The sequence below is a fragment of the Anomaloglossus baeobatrachus genome, chromosome 1 (genome assembly GCF_048569485.1).
Source record: "Anomaloglossus baeobatrachus isolate aAnoBae1 chromosome 1, aAnoBae1.hap1, whole genome shotgun sequence".
NCBI lineage: Eukaryota > Metazoa > Chordata > Amphibia > Anura > Aromobatidae > Anomaloglossus > Anomaloglossus baeobatrachus.
Genome location: NC_134353.1, coordinates 283,044,159 through 283,069,292, shown reverse-complemented (window position 1 = coordinate 283,069,292; position 25,134 = coordinate 283,044,159). Strand labels below are relative to the sequence as shown.

The following is a 25,134-nucleotide window of genomic DNA, read 5'->3' as shown; positions in this document are numbered from 1 at the left end:
ACAACAGAATGCGAAGAATGAATAAGTCAAAAACCTTCTGGGAAAGCATGTTTTGAACAGACGAGACTAAGATAAAGTGTTTTGGAAACGCACATCATTCTACTGTTTTACCGAAAACTTAATGAGCCCTACAAAAATAAAAAACAAAGTATCTACAGTCAAATATTGGAGGTTCAAAGGTTCAAAGATGTTTTGAAGTTTTTTTTCTGCCTCTGGCACTGTGTGCCTTGACTTTGTGCAGGGCATCAGGAAATTTGAAGATTGCCAAAGGATTTTGTGTGGCACTGTAGTTCCCAGTGTCAGAAAGTAGGATTTGCGTCATAGGTCATGGGTCTTCCAGCAGGATAATGACCTAGACATACACTGAACAAAAATCTAAATACAACACTTTTGTTTTTGCTCTCATTTTTCATGAGATGAACTCAAAGATTTGACTTTTTTATGAACACAAAAGGCCTTTTTCTCTCAAGTATTGTTCACAAATTTGTCTAACTCTGTGTAAGGCTAGTTTCACACATCCGGCTTTTCGATGGTTTGCCGAATCGCACGCCAGTACAGTGTATACAGTGCAATGGTTGTGTGATAAGCGCCGATCACATGCTGTCATGTGACCGGAGCATGTGACCCGGAAGTTGCGGAAGTTGTTAACATTTTCTGTTAGTACAATAAACCTCATTTCAATCCAGAAATATTACTCAGTCTATCAGTTATTAGATATATGAAACTGAAATAGCTGTTGCAAAAACCCATATTGATATAAAGAAAAAAGGTTAACATTAATAGGGGTGCCCAAACTTTTTCATATGACTGTATGACTGTATGAGTGTATATATATATATATATATATATATATATATATATATTAGAACTCTACTGACCAACATCCGGAGGTGGGCCCAGGTCTAAATTTCGCACAGGGCCCATCGCACTCTAGTTACACCACTGCACACAGTATATAGTATATACACACAGTACATGGCATATAGTATACACACATGCTGGCTCCACTGCCCTCATGCTGGGTGCTCGGTCACACACACAGTATATACACAGTGTACAAACACACACACTGTGTGCGTCTGTGTGGCAGAGCATTGCAGACATGCATGTGGCAGAACATTGCAGGTGTGCGTGCATGCGGCAGAGCATTGCTGGATCGGGGCGTGCAGAGCGTTATGTGGGGAGCACTATGCAGCTGTCCTTGGTGACACTTTAGACATTTGTGGTCACCAACAAAATGGCTCTGCACTGTGTCCTACACTTCATTCTCTCTTATCTGCTGGAAACACCCAGATTGAGAGGGGGAGGTGTGATATCACACACAGGAGAGCAGATTCTGCCCACTTTACTGCAGCAGTAATCCAGGCTTTTTCAACAGTTTTTCAACAGGATTTCTGTAGGATTTCAGCAGCTGCTCCCCCTAGTGTTTAAGAGTGGAAAATATCAAACATTTTAATTTTTTTATATATTTTACTCAATTAAAAACAAATAATATTCAAACAAAACATTAAAAAATTAATAACTTACATTTTTTAGTTACTGAAACATTTTTTGGGCACGACACCTTCCCTTTAAGATCCACTTGCAGTGTGCTGTCTACCTTATCTGGATTGTTATACGACATGATTACTTGGCTGTTAACAGTGGTCTGGTACCTACTATCTATTTTTCAAGCTTGTGCTCACTCAATTTGTAATACACACAGATATATATATATATATATATATATACATATATATATATTGTGTACGTATATATATATATATATATATACACACACACACACAAACACACACACACACACACACACACCTATTCATTTGGATATACAGTACATTCTTATATAAATATATACAGTGGGGAAAAAAAGTATTTAGTCAGCCACCAAGTGTGCAAGTTCTCCCGCTTAAAAGGATGAGAGAGGCCTGTAATTGACATAATAGGTAGACCACAACTATGAGAGACAAAATGAGAAAACAAATCCTGAAAATCACCTTGTCTGAATTGTCAAGATTTTTTTGCAAATTATGGTGGAAAATAAGTATTTAGTCATCTAAAAACATGCAAGATTTCTCACAGACCTGTAACTTCTTCTTTAAGAGGTTCCGCTGTCTTCCACTCATTACCTGTAGTAATGGCACCTGTTTGAACTTGTTATGAGTATAAAAGACCCCTGTCCACAACTTTATACAGTCACACGCCAAACTCCGCTATGGTGAAGACCAAAGAGCTGTCGAAGAACTCTAGAAACAAAATTATAGCCCTGCATAAGGTTGGGAAGACTGAATCTGCAATAGGCACGCAGCTTGATGTGATGAAATCAACTGTGGGAGCAATAATAAGAAAATGGAAGACATACAATACCACTGAAAATCTCCCTTGATCTGGGGTTGCACGCAAGATCTCACCCCGTGGGGTCAAAATGATCACAAAAACAATGAGCAAAAATCCCAGAACCACACGGGGGACCTAGAGAATGACCTACATAGAGCTGGAACCAGCGTAACAAAGGCTGCCATCAGTAACACACTACGCCACCAGGGACCCAGATCCTGCAGTGCCAGACGTGTTCCCCTGCTTAAGACAATACATGTCCGGGCCCATCTGAAGATTGCTAGAGAGCATTTGGATTATTCAAAAGAGTATTGGGAGAATGTCATATGGTCTGATGAAACCAAAGTAGAACTGTTTGGTAGAAACACAACTCGTCATGTTTGGGGGAGACAGAATGCTGAGTTGCATACACAGAACACCATACCTACTGTGAAGCATGAGGCTGGCAACATCATGCTTTGGGGCTGTTTCTCTACAAAGGGACCAGGACGACTGATCCGTGTACATGAAAGATTGAATGGGGTCATGTATTGTGAGATTTTGAGTGCAAACCTTCTTCCATCAGCAAGGGCATTGAAAATTAAACGTGGCTGGGTCTTTCAACATGATAATGATGCCAAGCACAACGCCAGGGCAACAAAGGAGGGGCTTCATAGGAAGCATATGAAGGTCCTGGAGTGGCCTAGCCAGTCTCCAGATCTCAAGCCAATTGAAAACCTTTGGAGGGAGTTGAAAGTCCGTGTTGCCCAGCGACAGGCCCAAAACATCACTGCTCTAGAGGAGATCTGCATGGAGGCATGAGCCAACATACCACCAACAGTGTATGCCAACCTTATGAAGTTACAGAAAACGGTTGACCGCTGTCAACGCCAACAAACGATATATAACAAAATATTGAGATGAACTTTTGTTATTGACCAAATACTTTTTTTCAACAATAATTTGCAAAAAAAATCTTGCAAAATCAGACAAGATGATTATCTGGATTTGTTTTCTCATTTTGTCTCTGATAGTTGTGGTCTACCTATGATGTCAATTATAGGCCTCTCTCATCTTGTTAAGTGGGAGAACTTGCACAATTGGTGGCTGACTAAATACTTTTTTCCCCACTTTATGCATTCATCTATTTATTTTTTTATTTTAATTATTATCTTTAAAGATAAGAAATATGTGAAATATAATTTATATATGTGTATATCTACAGTGCCTACAAGTAGTATTCAACCCCCTGCAGATTCAGCAGGTTTGATAAGATGCAAATAAGTTAGAGCCTGCAAACTTCAAACAAGAGCAGGATTTATTAACAGATGCATAAATCTTACAAACCAACAAGTTATGTTGCTCAGTTAAATTTTAATAAATTTTCAACATAAAAGTGTGGGTCAATTATTATTCAACCCCTAGGTTTAATATTTTGTGGAATAACCCTTGTTTGCAATTACAGCTAATAATCGTCTTTTCTAAGACCTGATCAGGCCGGCACAGGTCTCTGGAGTTATCTTGGCCCACTCCTCTATGCAGATCTTCTCCAAGTTATCTAGGTTCTTTGGGTGTCTCATGTGGACTTTAATCTTGAGCTCCTTCCACAAGTTTTCAATTGGGTTAAGGTCAGGAGACTGACTAGACCACTGCAACACCTTGATTTTTTCCCTCTTGAACCAGGCCTTGGTTTTCTTGGCTGTGTGCTTTGGGTCGTTGTCTTGTTGGAAGATGAAATGACGACCCATCTTAAGATCCTTGATGGAGGAGCGGAGGTTCTTGGCCAAAATCTCCAGGTAGGCTGTGCTATCCATCTTCCCATGGATGCGGACCAGATGGCCAGGCCCCTTGGCTGAGAAACAGCCCCACAGCATGATGCTGCCACCACCATGCTTGACTGTAGGGATGGTATTCTTGGGGTCGTATGCAGTGCCATCCAGTCTCCAAACGTCACGTGTGTGGTTGGCACCAAAGATCTCGATCTTGGTCTCATCAGACCAGAGAACCTTGAACCAGTCTGTCTCAGAGTCCTCCAAGTGATCATGAGCAAACTGTAGACGAGCCTTGACATGACGCTTTGAAAGTAAAGGTACCTTACAGGCTCGTCTGGAATGAAGACCATTGCGGTGGAGTACGTTACTTATGGTATTGACTGAAACCAATGTCCCCACTGCCATGAGATCTTCCCGGAGCTACTTCCTTGTTGTCCTTGGTTTAGCCTTGACTCTTCGGACAAGCCTGGCCTCGGCACGGGTGGAAACTTTCAAAGGCTGTCCAGGCCGTGGAAGGCTAACAGTAGTCCCATAAGCCTTCCACTTCCGGATGATGCTCCCAACAGTGGAGACAGGTAGGCCCAACTCCTTGGAAAGGGTTTTGTACCCCTTGCCAGCCTTGTGACCATCCACGATCTTGTCTCTGATGGCCTTGGAATGCTCCTTTGTCTTTCCCATGTTGACTAAGTATGAGTGCTGTTCACAAGTTTGGGGAGGGTCTTAATTAGTCAAAAAAGGCTGGAAAAAGAGATAATTAATCCAAACATGTGAAGCTCATTGTTCTTTGTGCCTGAAATACTTCTTAATACTTTAGGGGAACCAAACAGAATTCTTGTGGTTTGAGGGGTTGAATAATAAATGACCCTCTGAATAAACTTTTCACAATTTAAAAAAAAAAAAAAAAAAAAAAAAAAGAAATAACATTCTTTTTTGCTGCAGTGCATTTCACACTTCCAGGCTGATCTACAGTCTAAATGTCACAATGCCAAGGTAATTCCGAATGTGTAAACCTGCTAAATCTGCAGGGGGTTGAATACTACTTGTAGGCACTGTATATACATGATACGTATATATGTGTGTGTATTATATTGTGTATGTGTGTGTGTGTGTATATATACAGTTAGGTCCAGAAATATTTGGACAGTGACACAATTTTCGCGAGTTGGGCTCTGCATGCCACCACATTGGATTTGAAATGAAACCTCTACAACAGAATTCAAGTGCAGATTGTAACGTTTAATTTGAAGGTTTGAACAAAAATATCTGATAGAAATTGTAGGAATTGTACACATTTCTTTACAAACACTCCACATTTTAGGAGGTCAAAAGTAATTGGACAAATAAACCAAACCCAAACAAGATATTTTTATTTTCAATATTTTGTTGCGAATCCTTTGGAGGCAATCACTGCCTTAAGTCTGGAACCCATGGACATCACCAAACGCTGGGTTTCCTCCTTCTTAATGCTTTGCCAGGCCTTTACAGCCGCAGCCTTCAGGTCTTGCTTGTTTGTGGGTCTTTCCGTCTTAAGTCTGGATTTGAGCAAGTGAAATGCATGCTCAATTGGGTTAAGATCTGGTGATTGACTTGGCCATTGCAGAATGTTCCACTTTTTTGCACTCATGAACTCCTGGGTAGCTTTGGCTGTATGCTTGGGGTCATTGTCCATCTGTACTATGAAGCGCTGTCCGATCAACTTTGCGGCATTTGGCTGAATCTGGGCTGAAAGTATATCCCGGTACACTTCAGAATTCATCCGGCTACTCTTGTCTGCTGTTATGTCATCAATAAACACAAGTGACCCAGTGCCATTGAAAGCCATGCATGCCCATGCCATCACGTTGCCTCCACCATGTTTTACAGAGGATGTGGTGTGCCTTGGATCATGTGCTGTTCCCTTTCTTCTCCAAACTTTTTTCTTTCCATCATTCTGGTACAGGTTGATCTTAGTCTCATCTGTCCATAGAATACTTTTCCAGAACTGAGCTGGCTTCATGAGGTGTTTTTCAGCAAATTTAACTCTGGCCTGTCTATTTTTGGAATTGATGAATGGTTTGCATCTAGATGTGAACCCTTTGTATTTACTTTCATGGAGTCTTCTCTTTACTGTTGACTTAGAGACAGATACACCTACTTCACTGAGAGTGTTCTGGACTTCAGTTGATGTTGTGAACGGGTTCTTCTTCACCAAAGAAAGTATGCGGCGATCATCCATCACTGTTGTCATCTGTGGACGCCCAGGCCTTTTTGAGTTCCCAAGCTCACCAGTCAATTCCTTTTTTCTCAGAATGTACCCGACTGTTGATTTTGCTACTCCAAGCATGTCTGCTATCTCTCTGATGGATTTTTTCTTTTTTTTCAGCCTCAGGATGTTCTGCTTCACCTCAATTGAGAGTTCCTTAGACCGCATGTTGTCTGGTCACAGCAACAGCTTCCAAATGCAAAACCACACACCTGTAATCAACCCCAGACCTTTTAACTACTTCATTGATTACAGGTTAACGAGGGAGACGCCTTCAGAGTTAATTGCAGCCCTTAGAGTCCCTTGTCCAATTACTTTTGGTCCCTTGAAAAAGAGGAGGCTATGCATTACAGAGCTATGATTCCTAAACCCTTTCTCCGATTTGGATGTGAAAACTCTCATATTGCAGCTGGGAGTGTGCACTTTCAGCCTATATTATATATATAATTGTATTTCTGAACATGTTTTTGTAAACAGCTAAAATAACAAAACTTGTGTCACTGTCCAAATATTTCTGGACCTAACTGTATATCTACTATTCTACCTCACATTCTTATAGTTACCATGTTTCCCCAAAAATAAGCCCTACCAGGAATTTTTGGCCTTTTGGAGTATGGCTTAAATACAAGCCCTAAAATTAATCCCTAGTTGCGGTTCAATAATGAAGTGTCCATGCAGCTAAAAAGGTGAAAGAATACACCAGGACACTTCATTAAATAGTGATACCATACTGCTTCTGACCAGCAAGGAGACCTGGGACGTTGTGAAATGAAATGACTTGCCGTGGAACACATCAAGAACCTGTGGTGGAACACATCGAGGTGTAGGTCCTCAATGCATTTCACCACAAGTCTTCGATGCATTTCACCACAGGTCCTTGAGCCCCAGGTACCCCTTCGCCGCAAGTAGTATGGTATGTGTGTGGGTGTGGGATGTTACCAAGAACAGATGTGTGTGTGTGAGCGGTGTGTGAGAATGAAGGGATGCCAGCCGAAAGAAGTGGAGGACTGCTGTAGAACACATGAGGACCTGCTGGGAGTGCTCGCTGTGGATCGCAGGAGGACCTGGGAGTGATGCAGATGTCCGGGGTTTGGCAAGTGCGATTCTTCTGGAGTGGTGTTTGTCTTTTCTGGGGGTAAACTGCCCCCAACCTGTGTTTCCCCAAAAATAAGCCCTACAAAAAATAATATAAGACAGTGTCTTATTTTTGGGGAAATACGAGTAATAATAATAATAATAATAATTGCATTAATAATAATAATAGTAACTATGGACATCAGACTGTTGGTGCAGCAAACAAGTGGGCCTATCTGTGCCCAATAATATTGACTGGCTGGATTTAACACATGCAGAACTGAAATAAGTCCTCGGTGATATCTGGAGTGGCAGCCAGAAGGACAAAACGTTTATCCTTTATAATCAAGGTTATATGGCATTTTCATGTTCTCAGATTATGGGGTTTACCCTGAAGGGTGAAAAGGACATAGTGTCTGTTGTAAATATTCACCACCTCTGAAATCTACAACAAGAATAATTATCTGATTGTGAACGCAGAAAAAAAGAGAAAAAGAAAAAAGAAATAAATTTGTGGACTTTTGCTGTTTGTTTCCATTCGAGCTATCAGACTCAGTTACTTTTTGCTGTTAAGTTATGGCTCTTATAGGTTTTGAATTATCTAAATATTTGAAAACAATTATTTATTTTCCCAAGACAACCCCTGAAGAACCTCGCTCTTGGTAGAAGGGGAAACGTGTCGGGTTTTTGGACTCAATATTGGGGCATTTTTTTGATCATATAGAAGAGATGATTGTTGTCTGTATCCTGTGAGAGATGACTTACTGGATTGAACAGAATCTTATGATATATTTTTATGGATCCAGGATTATGATTTGCAGGATTTATAAAAGGAATTTTGGACTGACACCGAGGACCTAGTCATAAATAGTGATATTAAATATCATACCAACATTGGGTGTGTCGGAGATCCAGACTGACTATAAAGGGTGCTTTACACGAGGCGATCTATCGCACGATGCATCGTTGGGGTCACGGTTTTCGTGACGCACATCCGGCATCGTTCACGACGTCGTCTCGTGTAACACCTCTGAGCGACGCAGTATCGCTCACAAATCGTGAGTCGTGTACTCGTCGCTCAGTTTCAAAATATTGTCTATTTTGTTCATCGTACCCGGGGCAGCACACATCACTCCGTGTGACACCCCGGGAATGATGAACTCAGCTTACTAGCGTCCCGCGGCACCTGCCGACTATGTGGAAGGAAGGAGGTGGGCGGGATGTTTACGTCCCGCTCATCTCCGCCCCTCCGCTTCTATTGGCCGGCGGATGTGTGATGTCACTGTGATGCCGAACGTCCCTCCCCCTTCAGGAAGAGGATGTTCGCCGCCCACAGCAACGTCGCTCAGCAGGTAAGTACGTGTGACGGGGGTTTCACAACTTTGTGCAACACGGGCAGCAATTTGCCCGTGACGCACAAACGACGGGGGCGGGTACGATCGATCGTGAAATCGCACAATTGGTTGTCTCGTGTAAAGCAGGCATAAATCGTGTCATCATTACTTTCATTTACTACTGGATTACAACCTGGACTACCATATGTTTATTTTGACTAATTGACTACTGGACTGCTAGGTGTCTCTTTAGACTCACTGACTACTGGACTACCAGGATCAGTGACACTTCAAATGTGGTGCAGCAATATGCAATATGAGTAAAAAATAGTGCAAGTAATAAACAGAAGCGATTCCGCACTGAACCATGCAATACCTTACACCGAATATCTTGGAACAGCCTCTGTCCTCCTTTTAGAAGAAATGGTAATGGGTGCACGTGGACAAAGAGAAGAGATATCCAGAGCAAGAGTCCATGAAGTAGAAAACCATGGCATACACCTCCACGGGTCCCGTAGAAGCACACAGGGTGCGAAACGGCTGTTGTCCTTGGAGGGCCTGCACCCGGCTCTCTCCTCCCCGCTATTTTACCTGCACATTATATGGAAAAAAAGCACTTTTTGGATCTTGGATGGTGTATGCCGTGGTTTTCTACTTCATGGACTCTTGATAAGTAAAAAATAGGATTATTTCAAGAATATATTGGTTCATAGACAGAGGTTTACCTTACCTCTGTTTTTGTGAATACAATATCACCAAGAATTCTTGATAATACTGTTATACAGGTTGTACATGATATTTTTGTTTTCTGTTTAGTGATGTTTTAGATGTTTTTGTATCTGTGTGTATATAGGAGGCTATTCCTCCATTTTTAGACTTTCATTAATAATAAAATATGTGTTTTATATTTTTTTCTGGGAGACTAATAATAATAATTATAATTATTCAAAATAACAAACTGCATAAAACATGCTTCATAGTTATTGTGTAGTATTTAGAGTAATTTGTGATTGATTTATTTTTACCTTATAAGCATCTTTTATGTTCAAGGGTTGCCCATATTCTGCCACATAGCCCACGATTCCTTTATTCCATTCCAAGCGGATGCAGTTTTTTGACGCCTGCTCCAATGTTGTGCCTTCTGCTACATCAAAAAGCCTACTAACCAAAAACTTCTCATTGGAACTGTCCTCACAGACTAAAAAAAGCGAGTAGCGGTCAGCTGATATCAGTTCGTGAATGTGTAGAAAAATTTTATGACACAGAGCAGTAACGTCTAAATGGCTTGAAATATCTTTCACCAGTTCCAGAAGCCGTGAACACTGATCACTTGCGCTATTTAAACTGGGAGTTTGTAGAGGCATCTGTTCCTTCTTTTCAGAATCTGCAAGAAATGTCACTGTTCCTACAGAGTCCTTGACCACGAGTGGCCTGAGAGGCCTATCAAACTCGGAAGCAGAGATCTTTCTCACTGGTGCTCCTTGGATGGCGTTGTCGGACGAAGAGGCCTGCTGGTTGTTTTCTGTATTGCTTTTCCCTCCTTCCTTTGTTGCTGGTATCGTGTGCACTCTTTCAGCAAACCATGCATTGACCATTTCTCTGAAAAGTGGAAATAAAGTTATAAATATTTTAGTGAGGAAAGCACATGAGTGATGACAAATGAACACTGAAATGTGTCAGCAGGAGAGCAGCATTAAATATTTACAATGGTCACTGGCCATGTCCTTCGTAACCTTTCTATAATTGTAACCATTCTTTCTCAATATATTGTAAAATTTATTTTTTTACAGAATTTTTAATCTTACTTTCATTTTTTTTTACTTTGCTTTTACTTGTATCAAAGGGAAATTGTCAGCAGGTTTTTGTACCGAAAACTCATATAATCTCTGTTAGGTTGCTGTAATACAGTATAAATCCATTCCTTTGTTTTATCAATTCTGGATTCCATTGCAGAAAAATCCTTTGTCCAATTTTTATGCTAATGAGTTACAAGAACATGGTATTGGCTCTGTACTTACTGCTATTCGCTCGCTCTTTCCCCCATCAGCCGCTGGCCTGACTGACAGGTCACTGTTTTCTGTGAGCAGCTTCCCAGCCCATGGGCTCGCACAAGCAGCATCATTCCCAGGGGTGGTAAATGCGCAGATCGCTAGTCCAGCTCTCACAACGTCATCAGAACTATATCGCACATGTGTCGCCTCAGTAATGACGGCACTTGCGAGAGATATCAGGTAGGGAAGTAAGTCACAAAAAAAACCCCAAAAAAAACAAAAAAGTCTAAATATTTTTTGAGGTATATTGCATATCAGAATGGCCATTCTCATACCTGCCCAGTAGCCACGTCACAGCAACCTCATTGTACTGGGTCCTACTCTATATTACTACCTCTTTCATGGTTTAAAAACCACATATATTTGGGGAAAAAGAGACCCACCATTAATGGATAAAAACACCTGTGGCTAATGAGGGACAAGGGCCTGGGAGCACGATCAGTCAAATGGACATAATCCCCACACATTATATACAGATGACAAAAAAGAAAGACTTACATGCCAAAGCTTGCAACTTCTACTGGGCAGGATGAGAATGGGCAATCTGATATGCAAATCACTTCAAAAAATATTTAGAATATTTTTTGCTTTTTTGTTTTTTTAGTTGTCTGTATATAAGTCACAAAGAAGAGTGGCAAGGAAACAGCAAGTGAGGTCTAAGAGCTGTAAGTGGCAAGCCATACCCCCTGCACTTGAAGCTCATTAGCATAAAACTTGGATAAAGGATTTCTCTGCAACCAAATCAAGGACTCATAAGACAAATGTATGGATTTATACTGCATTACAGTGACATAACATAAATTATATCAGTTTGGGGTACAAAAACTTGCTGACACGTTCCCTTTAAAAAGGTCAGTTGCTTCAAGATCCTTTACACCAAAACTGTCATTAGCAGAAATTGAATGTCCTGGCATGTTGCTTTTCTGCTTACTTAGTTTAGCCAAATTAGCAGCCAGTGAATAATTCCATTTCATTTAACTACAGTCTTGTTTACTGCCATACATCAGCCCTTTGTATGCATACAATGAAATATTATTACATGCTATGTAATTGGATTATTGTCTTGATGTTGAATACTGCAACCTAAATGTCAACTCTGGTAATATGGACATGTATTTGGACTACAATGGAAAAATTACATTGAAAAGATTATTAAACAAGACACCACATTATATCAAAAACTATGTTTAGAAGGAGACAAAAAACTACTCAATATCCAATACCATACTCAATCCATACTCTAAGGCCCCGACTCTTCAAGAGCGACTATTTTCTTGCCCGTCTTGATGAAGGTGTGTTTTGGAGTCAGACACTCCTAACTCATTAATCAGGAGTGTATGATGAGTTGTGTGTGCATCTTTGATCCATGAAATAAATTTTACTCTAGTCCTTCTGGCATAAGGAATCATGAATTAGAAGAGCTGTGACATCACGCCTTTTCTATGCCCTTGTCTCATTCCACTTCTGCCCATTTTTTTCAATTTGGGGAGTTAAGATAAGCTGTTGTGAACACAACAAAATGTACAAAATTTTTGCACAACTCAGAGTTTCAGCAAAATTTCACGAGTTTCACAGCAATTTATGCCTGACTTCTGTCTGATTGCTTTGATGAATCAGAGCGTAAATAAACACCAAAGGATAGGGGATCAGAATAGGCAGGACAAAACACATCTCTGTAGGCCTCCAACAAAGGCAGTTTATAACTGCAGAGTTTCATCCCAATAATAGTGGTTAACATTGGCATAACTACTGTCTTATGGTCACCAATGCATAATTTGGACCTGTGCCTACACAAGCATGGTGGTCAGATGGACAATGATACTGTAAAAAAGTCCTCCATTCTGGCCCCCATATCATAATAGTGTCCACATCTTGTAATAATGTTCCCTGTCCTGGCCCCGTTCTTTTATAATGTACCCCTTCCTTTCCCCTATCATGTCATAATATACTCCATCCTGGCCCCTATCCTGTAATGATGTCCTCCATCTTGACCCCTGTCCTGAAATAATGTTCTCAATCCTACCCCTATCCTGTAATAATGTCACACGTTCTGACCCCTTTCTTTTACAATGTATCTCTTCCTGCCATCATCCAATAATAATCCTTTCCAACTTCTAATAATTGTCTACCCCCTTTAATAATGTTTCTTGTCTTAGGCCCCCATTCTATAAGAATATACTTTGTAGTGGACCCCCATTCTGTAATAATGTCCCTTATCTTATAATAATGTCCCCATTCCTGTAATAATTTCTACAATCCTGGACCATCATTTTGTAATTATGTCCCTTGACCTGGGCCCCCATTTTGTAATAATGTCCACTATATTCTAATCATGTCCTCCATCCTGATATAATGTCTCTTATCAAAGTATAATGTGCCTTGTCCTGGATCCCCTCTATTCTTCTCCAGTATATTTTAAAAAGAAACAAACAATATAAACAATTATTGTTACCCTACCCCACTCCCATGAAGTGCTATGTTTGCTTCCATAGCCGGCAGATGACTTCTGCTTCCCAGCATGGGCTGCGTATGAAGCTCATAATGTCACTGTCATGTGCTGCCCGTTACTGGCATGCTGACGTCTGCTGACGGCCTTTGATTGGTCAACTGTGTATTGCAGCGCAGGGAGCCAGAAAGTCTTTGCACCGAAACACATATTAGGTAAATAGGTGTCCAAGGACGCACATCCAAATGAAATTGGCATCAGTGGGCCACCCCTCCTGCATGTGTCCAGTGGCAGTCCCACCTTCTGTGACCACGATCATTTGACTCTAATGGTTAATACATTGGGTCCTTATGATTATGACAATGCCCATTGTATACAATTTGTTTGATGTTTTACAGTTTGAAAAAAGTACAGCTTAAATCCATTATCCAGATCTTGGCTAGGGCCACATGGTAACTATTGCTACAACAGATGAAGCATGGCTGAAGATTTGTAGTATAGCAATGGACAAGATTAGTAGTATAGCAATGCTACAACACAACATAAAGAAAAGAAATATGGTTGTGTTACATCTCTGACACTTAAGTTATAGAAATCCAAACTTGGTAGACTGTTTTTGCTGCCTTCATGTCGTGGTCTCAACAACTTGAGAGTCCCAATGCAACTAGATTCTCATTCATATATTATGAAGTAGTATCTAACTGAGGTTTTTGGCTGAGAGATGTAGATATGATGTTCTCAGAGTACTCCACTGTGTATAAAATAATAAGTACTCATCTATTAAATGCTCCATTCCTTCCTGGAATTCCTTAGGCCCCTTTCACACTGCGTTCTGACCTGTGTTTAGTGGTCCCATTGAGGCTTCCATCCGAACCCTCTGCAAAGCAGGTTTCGGATGCATGCGCCCGTGGGGACATTGAGTATAATGGTGCAGACGGAGTCACACTTTGCTCTGTCTTGCACCATTTTTGGGCGTATACACTTTCTGGAGGCCAACATCCAGACGCAGTTAACTCCATCTGCACCATTATAGTCACTAGACCAGTCGGCGCATGCGTCCGGAACCCGTTTTGTGGGGGAGTTCGGACGGAGTTTTCTATGGGACCACTGCACGTAGGTCAGAACGCAGTGTAAAAACTGCCTTATAGTTTGTCTGTATATGTTCAATCTCATTTGTAGTTATTGTTTAGCTTTCCCAACATAGGTACCCTAAGGTGGAACCTTGTATACTGTGTCAAATACTCTATATTAGAGAATGTACATGAGAGGACACATCTGATGAGAAAATGAATTTGGTTTACTGACTGTTTGTAGGACAGAAGTAGTAGATCTAGGAATATTTCTTTCAGTCTATGTAGAATATAGATTGAAGATCAGCAGTATTTTCCTTACGATGCTCATGTGGGGGTTGTATGTCACCACAAGAGGCGCCGTGATATTATCCTCCCTCTGTTTGTAGTGCAGGGGGCTGCTTCTTGGGATCTTTGTGGCTTGCTGAGAACAACTGAAGTTTTACTACCTGATTATATAACCAGGCTCTGATTCTGCCTGTAGATCTGACTTCCTTCGTGGCCACCGATCCTGTTAACCTTTTAGGTAACTGCAGCTGTGTGAGGTAGATTAGGCCAGACATATAGAGTACTTTTTAAGAATAAATTAGCAGATGATTTTTTACTAATAGTGCAGAGTGTATGTTGGTGGGTGATGAATGCTGTCTTCATATGTTTGAAAGCTCTAACCTTGTGTAAAAGATCTCCAAGAGTTAAAATCTAACTTGGGTGAATGGCTGCCCTTCTCATGGATGGGTCCCTTGGAGTTTGTGTGGCGCCCCTGAGGCTTCCGTCGCCACAGGTCATTGCACCCCATCAGCGGTGTGATGCCCCATTCTGGGAGAGGAAGAGAGTGAACTCCGGTCCCCTGGTAAATCCACACTACACCCATTGCTGGGGACACACAGGACCAGGGAAAGTGGCAGGCAACCCTCCCATGCTGCATGCTGAGAGGGGCTGTAAGACCCATCCCTGCTCCCATAGGGTGGTAGCTTAGCAACTGGGGAGGTGGGAGGAGCCACCAGAGAGCAGATAGAGAAAGGAAGGTCAAGTTAGTTTCAGTTTACCTCAGGGAGTGAGAGAAGCAGCATGTAGTTGGAGGAGAAGAACGAGAGAAAGGAGGGAGGAGGAGGCCTGCTGGAGGCAGGCAAGGAGGAGAAAGAAAAGAAAGAAAGAAAGAAAGAAAGAAGGAAAGAAAGCTCCAAGTCAGACAGGAGCAGAGGAACTGAAAGAGACGCTTCCTGGTGAAGACCCTGGGACCCATAGGTCCAGGTGACACCACGTAGGAACAGAAGGAGTCGCAGGGCCGCGGGTAGTCCTGTAGGTACCACGAGCAGTCCTTGTTGGGTACCGAAGCCGAGGGCCCAGAGGCGCTACGAGTAGCTGCAGGCTGCGGTGGCCTGGTCCACAGTGACATCGGTGGAGTGATTAAGCTGCGACAGGGGACGGTCCCTAGAGACTGGAGGAGTGCAAAGACAATCTCCAAACAGTAAAAACCGAGGCCCAGGGACGTTGTAAGCTCCCAGGGCCAGAACCCATAGCAGACCTTCAGAATAGGGGTAATCAGCCGACAGGTGACCCCCCAGCCTGGAGGCTGTAGTGGAGGCCAAGCCAGGGCCATCCAAACTCGGGCAAGGCTAAGGGAGACAGCAGAGAAGGAGACACTAAAGAGAAGGGTACCAGATTTCACGCTCTGAATCACCCAGAAGACGGAGGTCCCTGACAGCGGTCCCAGCAGTCCAAGGGTCCTGCCTGCCCTGATAAGAACTGTGAGTAAAGAACTGGAACTGCACCTTTGAAGTCGCCTCAGTTATTTCCTCTGCATAGACATTCACAAGCACCAACTGTGCCCCGGGCATTGCTCCACCTGTGGGGAGCAGTACCACCATAGCTGCCATCACATCATCCCGGTGGCCTCACACAGCAGCGGCGGCTTATTAGCCGCATACCACAGGTGGCGTCACGAACACAACCATTAACAAGCAAGCCACATATTCTACTGACACCCACCAGGGCCACGGAGCCGGGCCCAGCCACCACAGACTACCACCGGACTAGTCCAGCCCGGCACCGGGTGTCCCATAGCCCTGGGGTGGGCGAGTCAACTTTTGGCGTCACGAACAGGATTTCGTGCCCGGTCTAACCGGGTACTGTGCGCCTGAAGAACCGTGTGACAGACTGTGTACTTTACTGAGAAACCACCGCCATTAGCGCTGCTGAGAGCGGGAAGAAGGGGGGCGTGCAAGAAGAAAGGGCGCGAAGAGAAGCCCCGCCCCCTTGTCCAAGAAAAGCGCGCGAAGCGGTGCCCGCCATAGAAGGCGGAGGAAGAAAAGATGGCGCGTGAAGAAGCTAAAAGGATGGACGCCGAGCAACGAGCGGCCAGAGGAGGAGTGGCCGAGCCGGGACACGCACCTCAGAACCGGGTTGTGTCCTGCGTCCTGGAGAGCGGAGAAGATCCAGCCGCCGCTGCAGAGCCGGGTAAAGAGAGTGACACCCCCAGCCGGCGGAGCCCGGATTGCCCGGTGGGGTTCCTGCCCGGTCCTCCTGCAGGCGCGCGTGCCACGACCGCAGCTCCGATACCAGCACCCTGCAGCAAGACAGCGACCACCAGAACACCGGAGATGCAACTGAGGGGTGAGTCATTTAATGCCCCTGCCGGCGCGAGAGCCCCAACCCCGGCTGCCATGCCCGCGGTCCCTGGAGAGACGCCCGACACGGCGACGCCGATCCGGGCCGCAGCTACGCCAGGTGCGGCCCGCCAAGATCTCACCGCAGCAGCGACTCCAACCCAGGCCGCCGCCATGCCAGGCGCGGCCCGCCAAGACAAGGAGGCAGCCCCAGAAGAGCCAGAGTGGCGCCGTATGGCTGGTAACCCCCTGCAAGCCAGCAGCCTCGCGCCAGCCAGTAACCCTATGCAAGCCAGCAGCACTACCTCAGAGCAGGCCCAGGCCGCAGCATCTTGCAGCAGGCCTGCTACAGCCACGCAGGAGACGCAGACTGTGCTGACCGCTGTCTACCTGCTGCCAGGTGGGGAGCCGGAGAAGAATCCCTACAAGTAAAGATGAAGAGATGCTGAACTGTAGATAGCCCCTGTCTGCCCCTCATTCTTTTCGAAGACGACACCCTTTCCTGCTGTGTTTTGCCCCTTATTCTTTTTGAAGACGTCACGCCCCATGTTATGTGCTACCGGGCCACTGAACTGGAATGTGGGCCCCGGTGGAAGTGTATGTGGCATGTCATACCAGGCCACTGGACTTAGTGGCTGGTATGTTGTTTATGTGTCCTATGTAACCAGGCCATTGGACTTAATGGCTGGTTGATTATGTCATTTTGTTTGATTGAAAGAAACGAACTGCCGGGCTACTGGACTTGTTGTAGCCAAAAATGTATATAGTTGCACCTGTTGTGCCCCCTACCAGAATTATGGGGGATGTGCCCAAACTGTGCAATGAACTGAAAGTGCACACATTAGTTTCTTTATAAGAAGTTCGCAACGTTTACCGATATGTGCCTCCCATAAAGGGAAGAAATGTTTTATTGTTTTATGTTTTGCATAACAAAAATTTTGCAGTTTCTCCACATGTTTTTGTTGTTTTTCAGCCCGAGGACGTGCTGGGATTTGCTGTGGGGGAGTGTGGCGCCCCTGAGGCTTCCGTCGCCACAGGTCATTGCACCCCATCAGCGGTGTGATGCCCCATTCTGGGAGAGGAAGAGAGTGAACTCCGGTCCCCTGGTAAATCCACACTACACCCATTGCTGGGGACACACAGGACCAGGGAAAGTGGCAGGCAACCCTCCCATGCTGCATGCTGAGAGGGGCTGTAAGACCGATCCCTGCTCCCATAGGGTGGTAGCTTAGCAACTGGGGAGGTGGGAGGAGCCACCAGAGAGCAGATAGAGAAAGGAAGGTCAAGTTAGTTTCAGTTTACCTCAGGGAGTGAGAGAAGCAGCATGTAGTTGGAGGAGAAGAACGAGAGAAAGGAGGGAGGAGGAGGCCTGCTGGAGGCAGGCAAGGATGAGAAAGAAAAGAAAGAAAGAAAGAAAGAAAGAAGGAAAGAAAGCTCCAAGTCAGACAGGAGCAGAGGAACTGAAAGAGACGCTTCCTGGTGAAGACCCTGGGACCCATAGGTCCAGGTGACACCACGTAGGAACAGAAGGAGTCGCAGGGCCGCGGGTAGTCCTGTAGGTACCACGAGCAGTCCTTGTTGGGTACCGAAGCCGAGGGCCCAGAGGCGCTACGAGTAGCTGCAGGCTGCGGTGGCCTGGTCCACAGTGACATCGGTGGAGTGATTAAGCTGCGACAGGGGACGGTCCCTAGAGACTGGAGGAGTGCAAAGACAATCTCCAAACAGTAAAAACCGAGGCCCAGGGACGTTGTAAGCTCCCAGGGCCAGAACCCATAGCAGACCTTCAGAAAAGGGGTAATCAGCCGACAGGTGACCCCCCAGCCTGGAGGCTGTAGTGGAGGCCAAGCCAGGGCCATCCAAACTCGGGCAAGGCTAAGGGAGACAGCAGAGAAGGAGACACTAAAGAGAAGGGTACCAGATTTCACGCTCTGAATCACCCAGAAGACGGAGGTCCCTGACAGCGGTCCCAGCAGTCCAAGGGTCCTGCCTGCCCTGATAAGAACTGTGAGTAAAGAACTGGAACTGCACCTTTGAAGTCGCCTCAGTTATTTCCTCTGCATAGACATTCACAAGCACCAACTGTGCCCCGGGCATTGCTCCACCTGTGGGGAGCAGTACCACCATAGCTGCCATCACATCATCCCGGTGGCCTCACACAGCAGCGGCGGCTTATTAGCCGCATACCACAGGTGGCGTCACGAACACAACCATTAACAAGCAAGCCACATATTCTACTGACACCCACCAGGGCCACGGAGCCGGGCCCAGCCACCACAGACTACCACCGGACTAGTCCAGCCCGGCACCGGGTGTCCCATAGCCCTGGGGTGGGCGAGTCATTTGGATAAGAGAGTTCTTGGGTTCTTTCATCAAACCAATTGTTGCAATGTTTATTGTTATCTTAATTCTATGCTTTGTATTATGAATGTTCATTTATATCTCCAAACAGAGAACTTCCAGCTCGTAAAAGCAGCTATTGATTTGTGGTTGATAAAAGTGTTTACATATAAACAAAAGGAGGCAAGTGATAAAGAAAATAATCAATACATCTACTATAAACTATAATTTACCAAAATGTTATATTAATTGCTATATGCCAGCTAGGGATAAACTCATGTTTCAATTCAACAAAAAGAAACCAAGGCCAAGCCTGTCGTTATTGTTAGAATGTCCTGGAAGACGTTGTACTAAAGATTAGATATTCTCGCATAATCGTAATTCCTAGAAGCCTACTCTCGCCAGTCTTATCCTTGAGAAATAATTTTTATGTTTCACTTTAATTGTTCTGTCTGGGCATGCGTAGAAACTATGAACCAGAATTTTGATTTAAATGCTGCAGCTTTTTGCATGAAGATTCTAAATAACCCTCCTTTTTATTCAATCACCTGTGATGATGGTTTTTTGAAAGTTATCTTTATCAATCCCAGTTCATGCCATACTGGTGCAATGGACTGAGTTTCCTTGCTTTGGCTATGTTCACACAGGGCTTTTTTGGTAAGTTTTTTTCCTGACCAAAACTTGATCTTTGGGCAGGAAATCTCCTTTAAGTCATCTGCGTTTTTCATGCATTTTAGTGGTGTTTTTGCTGCAGATTTGGTGCGGATGTGCTGCTTTTTTTCTACAAAATGGGTTGTATCAATGAAACAACGCAGCAAATCTGCAGCAAAGAATTGACATGCTCATTCTCTAAAAACCTGAACAAAAACGCAGGTATTTGACAAAACAGTCAGGAAAAAAACTCATGTGTTTGTTTGTGTGTGTGCATGAGATTTCAGAAATCTCATAGACTTTGCTGGGACTGTAAAAAGCAGCTTTTTATTAGCATGGATTTGCATAAAACCAAGGCAAATCTGCAGCTAAAAAACGCAGCAAAAAGTTACCAAAAAAGCCCTGTGTGAGCATAGCCTTAAGGCTGCTTTACACGGTACCGATTGTGCAATTTCACAATCAATCGTACCCGCCCCCGCCTAAGTCACATACTTACCTCTCGTGCGACCACGCTGTGGGTGGCGAACATCCACTTCCTGGAGTGGGAGGGACGTGTGCTACCCCGGAAACGATGAACAACTAAATTAAACGATATTATGAAACCTAGAGAGCAGTACACGACTCACGATTTGTGAGCGATACTGCGTCGCTAGGAGGTGTCACACAGGTGGGCATCGCCAGTGATGCCGGATGTGCGTCACAAAAACCGTGACCCCGATGATCTATCGCACGATAGATTGTCTGGTGTAAAGCAGCCTTTACTCTTCTGGTGGAGACAGTACATTACCCCACAGTCAACCAATGGGTATAACAGTGATGCAGCGGTTACCCCTGTGGTCACTCTTTGACAGAAGCAGTCATATACTATCCCTGGGAGAACACAAAGCAGGGAACCAGTGAGCAATCTGGACCACGATACGAAGGAATGTAAAGGAATTAGGATGTATATTTTATTTATTTTCAGAATACAGAAGGTCTATTTGTGAAAAAAAGTTTAAAGGGATTGTGAACCTTTTTTTTATTCTTAAAAATCATTATTTATTTCTACCTTTCACAGATATCTAGCAAAGCAGCTAGTGGTGGTGAGTAGAGTTGAGCGCGGTTCGTGGTTCGTGGTTCTCCAGTTCTAGGCTCGAGTGATTTTGGGGCATGTTCTAGATCGAACTAGAACTCGAGCTTTTTGCAAAAGCTCGATAGTTCTAGAAACGTTCGAGAACGGTTCTAGCAGCCAAAAAACAGCTAAATCATAGCTTGGTTTCTGCTGTAATAGTGTAAGTCACTCTGTGAATCAAACTATTATCACATTTCAGTGTATAGTGTGCGTGAACAGCGCCTTCAGATCACTGCTGTTTCTATAATGGCGATCGCCATTTTTTTTTTTTTTTTTCTTGTCTTCCTTCCCTAAGCGCGCGCGTCTTGTGGGGCGGGCCAGCATGTCAGCCAATCACAGACACACACACAGCTAAGTGGACTTTGAGCCAGAGAAGCAACGGCATGTGTGATAGGATCTGCATGTCACATGTCCCTGCATTATAAAACCGGACATTTTCTTCACGGACGCCATTATCTGCCTTCTGCGTCTTGGGTGTCAGACATCACTGTCGCAGCTCCGTCATCCTGAGTCCTATAGCCGATACAGCTGTATGCGCTGCATACACAGCGTTAGACAGCATAGGGAGAGCACTTTATAGCAGTCCTTTTAAGGGCTCAAACCGGCAGGGTCAGAGTTAAGGTGACAGGTCCTGAAAACAGCGCCAGCGTCTGTGCAGCCAAGGTCAGGGATTTCCTCCCTGCATTTCACCATTAGGAGGGAATAGAAAGGCAGGCTTCCATTCCTCTACCCAGAGCACCACAATCCTGCCACTGTACCCTCTTGTCCTCTGCACACTCCAACTCATAACTAAGCCATTATACTAGCAAACACTCAGTGTACCTAGTGGCATCCTATCTGTGGCTATTGGACTTTGCTATAGTCCCACTAGTGCAAAGACATTTGCAGAGCACGTCTGCCTGCATTGCACACTACAACTAATTATAACTAAGCCATTATACTAGCAAACACTCAGTGTACCTAGTGGCATCCTATACGTGGCTATTGGACTTTGCTATAGTCCCACTAGTGCCAAGACATTTGCAGAGCGCCTCTGCCTGCGTTGCACACTCCAACTAATTATAACTAAGCCATTATACTAGCAAACACTTAGTGTACCTAGTGGCATCCTATACGTGGCTATTGGACTTTGCTTTAGTCCCACTAGTGCCAAGACATTTGCAGAACGCATCTGCCTGCGTTGCACACTCCAACTAATTATAACTAAGCCATTATACTAGCAAACACTTAGTGTACCTAGTGGCAACCTATACGTGGCTATTGGACTTTGCTTTAGTCCCACTAGTGCCAAGACATTTGCAGAACGCATCTGCCTGCGTTGCACACTCCAACTAATTATAACTAAGCCATTATACTAGCACACACTCAGTGTACCTAGTGGCATCCTATACGTGGCTATTGGACTTTGCTATAGTCCCACTAGTGCCAAGACATTTGCAGAGCGCATCTGCCTGCGTTGCACACTCCAACTAATTATAACTAAGCCATTATACTAGCACACACTCAGTGTACCTAGTGGCATCCTATACGTGGCTATTGGACTTTGCTATAGTCCCACTAGTGCCAAGACATTTGCAGAGCGCATCTGCCTGCGTTGCACACTCCAACTAATTATAACTAAGCCATTATACTAGCAAACACTTAGTGTACCTAGTGGCATCCTATACGTGGCTATTGGACTTTGCTATAGTCCCACTAGTGCCAAGACATTTGCAGAGCGCATCTGCCTGCGTTGCACACTCCAACTAATTATAACTAAGCCATTATACTAGCACACACTCAGTGTACCTAGTGGCATCCTATACGTGGCTATTGGACTTTGCTTTAGTCCCACTAGTGCCAAGACATTTGCAGAACGCATCTGCCTGCGTTGCACACTCCAACTAATTATAACTAAGCCATTATACTAGCACACACTCAGTGTACCTAGTGGCATCCTATACGTGGCTATTGGACTTTGCTATAGTCCCACTAGTGCCAAGACATTTGCAGAGCGCATCTGCCTGCGTTGCACACTCCAACTAATTATAACTAAGCCATTATACTAGCACACACTCAGTGTACCTAGTGGCATCCTATACGTGGCTATTGGACTTTGCTATAGTCCCACTAGTGCCAAGACATTTGCAGAACGCATCTGCCTGCGTTGCACACTCCAACTAATTATAACTAAGCCATTATACTAGCACACACTCAGTGTACCTAGTGGCATCCTATACGTGGCTATTGGACTTTGCTTTAGTCCCACTAGTGCCAAGACATTTGCAGAACGCATCTGCCTGCGTTGCACACTCCAACTAATTATAACTAAGCCATTATACTAGCACACACTCAGTGTACCTAGTGGCATCCTATACGTGGCTATTGGACTTTGCTATAGTCCCACTAGTGCCAAGACATTTGCAGAGCGCATCTGCCTGCGTTGCACACTCCAACTAATTATAACTAAGCCATTATACTAGCACACACTCAGTGTACCTAGTGGCATCCTATACGTGGCTATTGGACTTTGCTATAGTCCCACTAGTGCCAAGACATTTGCAGAGCGCATCTGCCTGCGTTGCACACTCCAACTAATTATAACTAAGCCATTATACTAGCAAACACTTAGTGTACCTAGTGGCATCCTATACGTGGCTATTGGACTTTGCTTTAGTCCCACTAGTGCCAAGACATTTGCAGAACGCATCTGCCTGCGTTGCACACTCCAACTAATTATAACTAAGCCATTATACTAGCACACACTCAGTGTACCTAGTGGCATCCTATACGTGGCTATTGGACTTTGCTATAGTCCCACTAGTGCCAAGACATTTGCAGAGCGCATCTGCCTGCGTTGCACACTCCAACTAATTATAACTAAGCCATTATACTAGCACACACTCAGTGTACCTAGTGGCATCCTATACGTGGCTATTGGACTTTGCTATAGTCCCACTAGTGCCAAGACATTTGCAGAGCGCATCTGCCTGCGTTGCACACTCCAACTAATTATAACTAAGCCATTATACCAGCAAACACTTAGTGTACCTAGTGGCATCCTATACGTGGCTATTGGACTTTGCTTTAGTCCCACTAGTGCCAAGACATTTGCAGAACGCATCTGCCTGCGTTGCACACTCCAACTAATTATAACTAAGCCATTATACTAGCATACACTCAGTGTACCTAGTGGCATCCTATACGTGGCTATTGGACTTTGCTATAGTCCCACTAGTGCCAAGACATTTGCAGAGCGCATCTGCCTGCGTTGCACACTCCAACTAATTATAACTAAGCCATTATACTAGCAAACACTTAGTGTACCTAGTGGCATCCTATACGTGGCTATTGGACATTGCTTTAGTCCCACTAGTGCCAAGACATTTGCAGAACGCATCTGCCTGCGTTGCACACTCCAACTAATTATAACTAAGCCATTATACTAGCACACACTCAGTGTACCTAGTGGCATCCTATACGTGGCTATTGGACTTTGCTATAGTCCCACTAGTGCCAAGACATTTGCAGAGCGCATCTGCCTGCGTTGCACACTCCAACTAATTATAACTAAGCCATTATACTAGCAAACACTCAGTGTACCTAGTGGCATCCTATACGTGGCTATTGGACTTTGCTATAGTCCCACTAGTGCCAAGACATTTGCAGAGCGCATCTGCCTGCGTTGCACACTCCAACTAATTATAACTAAGCCATTATACTAGCAAACACTTAGTGTACCTAGTGGCATCCTATACGTGGCTATTGGACTTTGCTTTAGTCCCACTAGTGCCAAGACATTTGCAGAACGCATCTGCCTGCGTTGCACACTCCAACTAATTATAACTAAGCCATTATACTAGCACACACTCAGTGTACCTAGTGGCATCCTATACGTGGCTATTGGACTTTGCTATAGTCCCACTAGTGCCAAGACATTTGCAGAGCGCATCTGCCTGCGTTGCACACTCCAACTAATTATAACTAAGCCATTATACTAGCAAACACTCAGTGTACCTAGTGGCATCCTATACGTGGCTATTGGACTTTGCTATAGTCCCACTAGTGCCAAGACATTTGCAGAGCGCATCTGCCTGCGTTGCACACTCCAACTAATTATAACTAAGCCATTATACTAGCAAACACTT

General features: G+C 44.2%; 1 protein-coding gene across 5 annotated transcripts in view; it reads right to left on the bottom strand.

The window, feature by feature from the left end:
- PDE5A (phosphodiesterase 5A) overlaps positions 1–25,134 on the bottom strand; it is a 394,028-nt gene that overhangs the window by 271,227 nt on the left and 97,667 nt on the right. For all 5 annotated transcript variants that reach the window (XM_075350615.1, XM_075350624.1, XM_075350634.1 and 2 more), the window contains exon 2: positions 9,761–10,334. In XM_075350615.1, the coding sequence (XP_075206730.1) occupies positions 9,761–10,334 (574 nt within the window). The remainder of the gene's footprint in view (positions 1–9,760; positions 10,335–25,134) is intronic.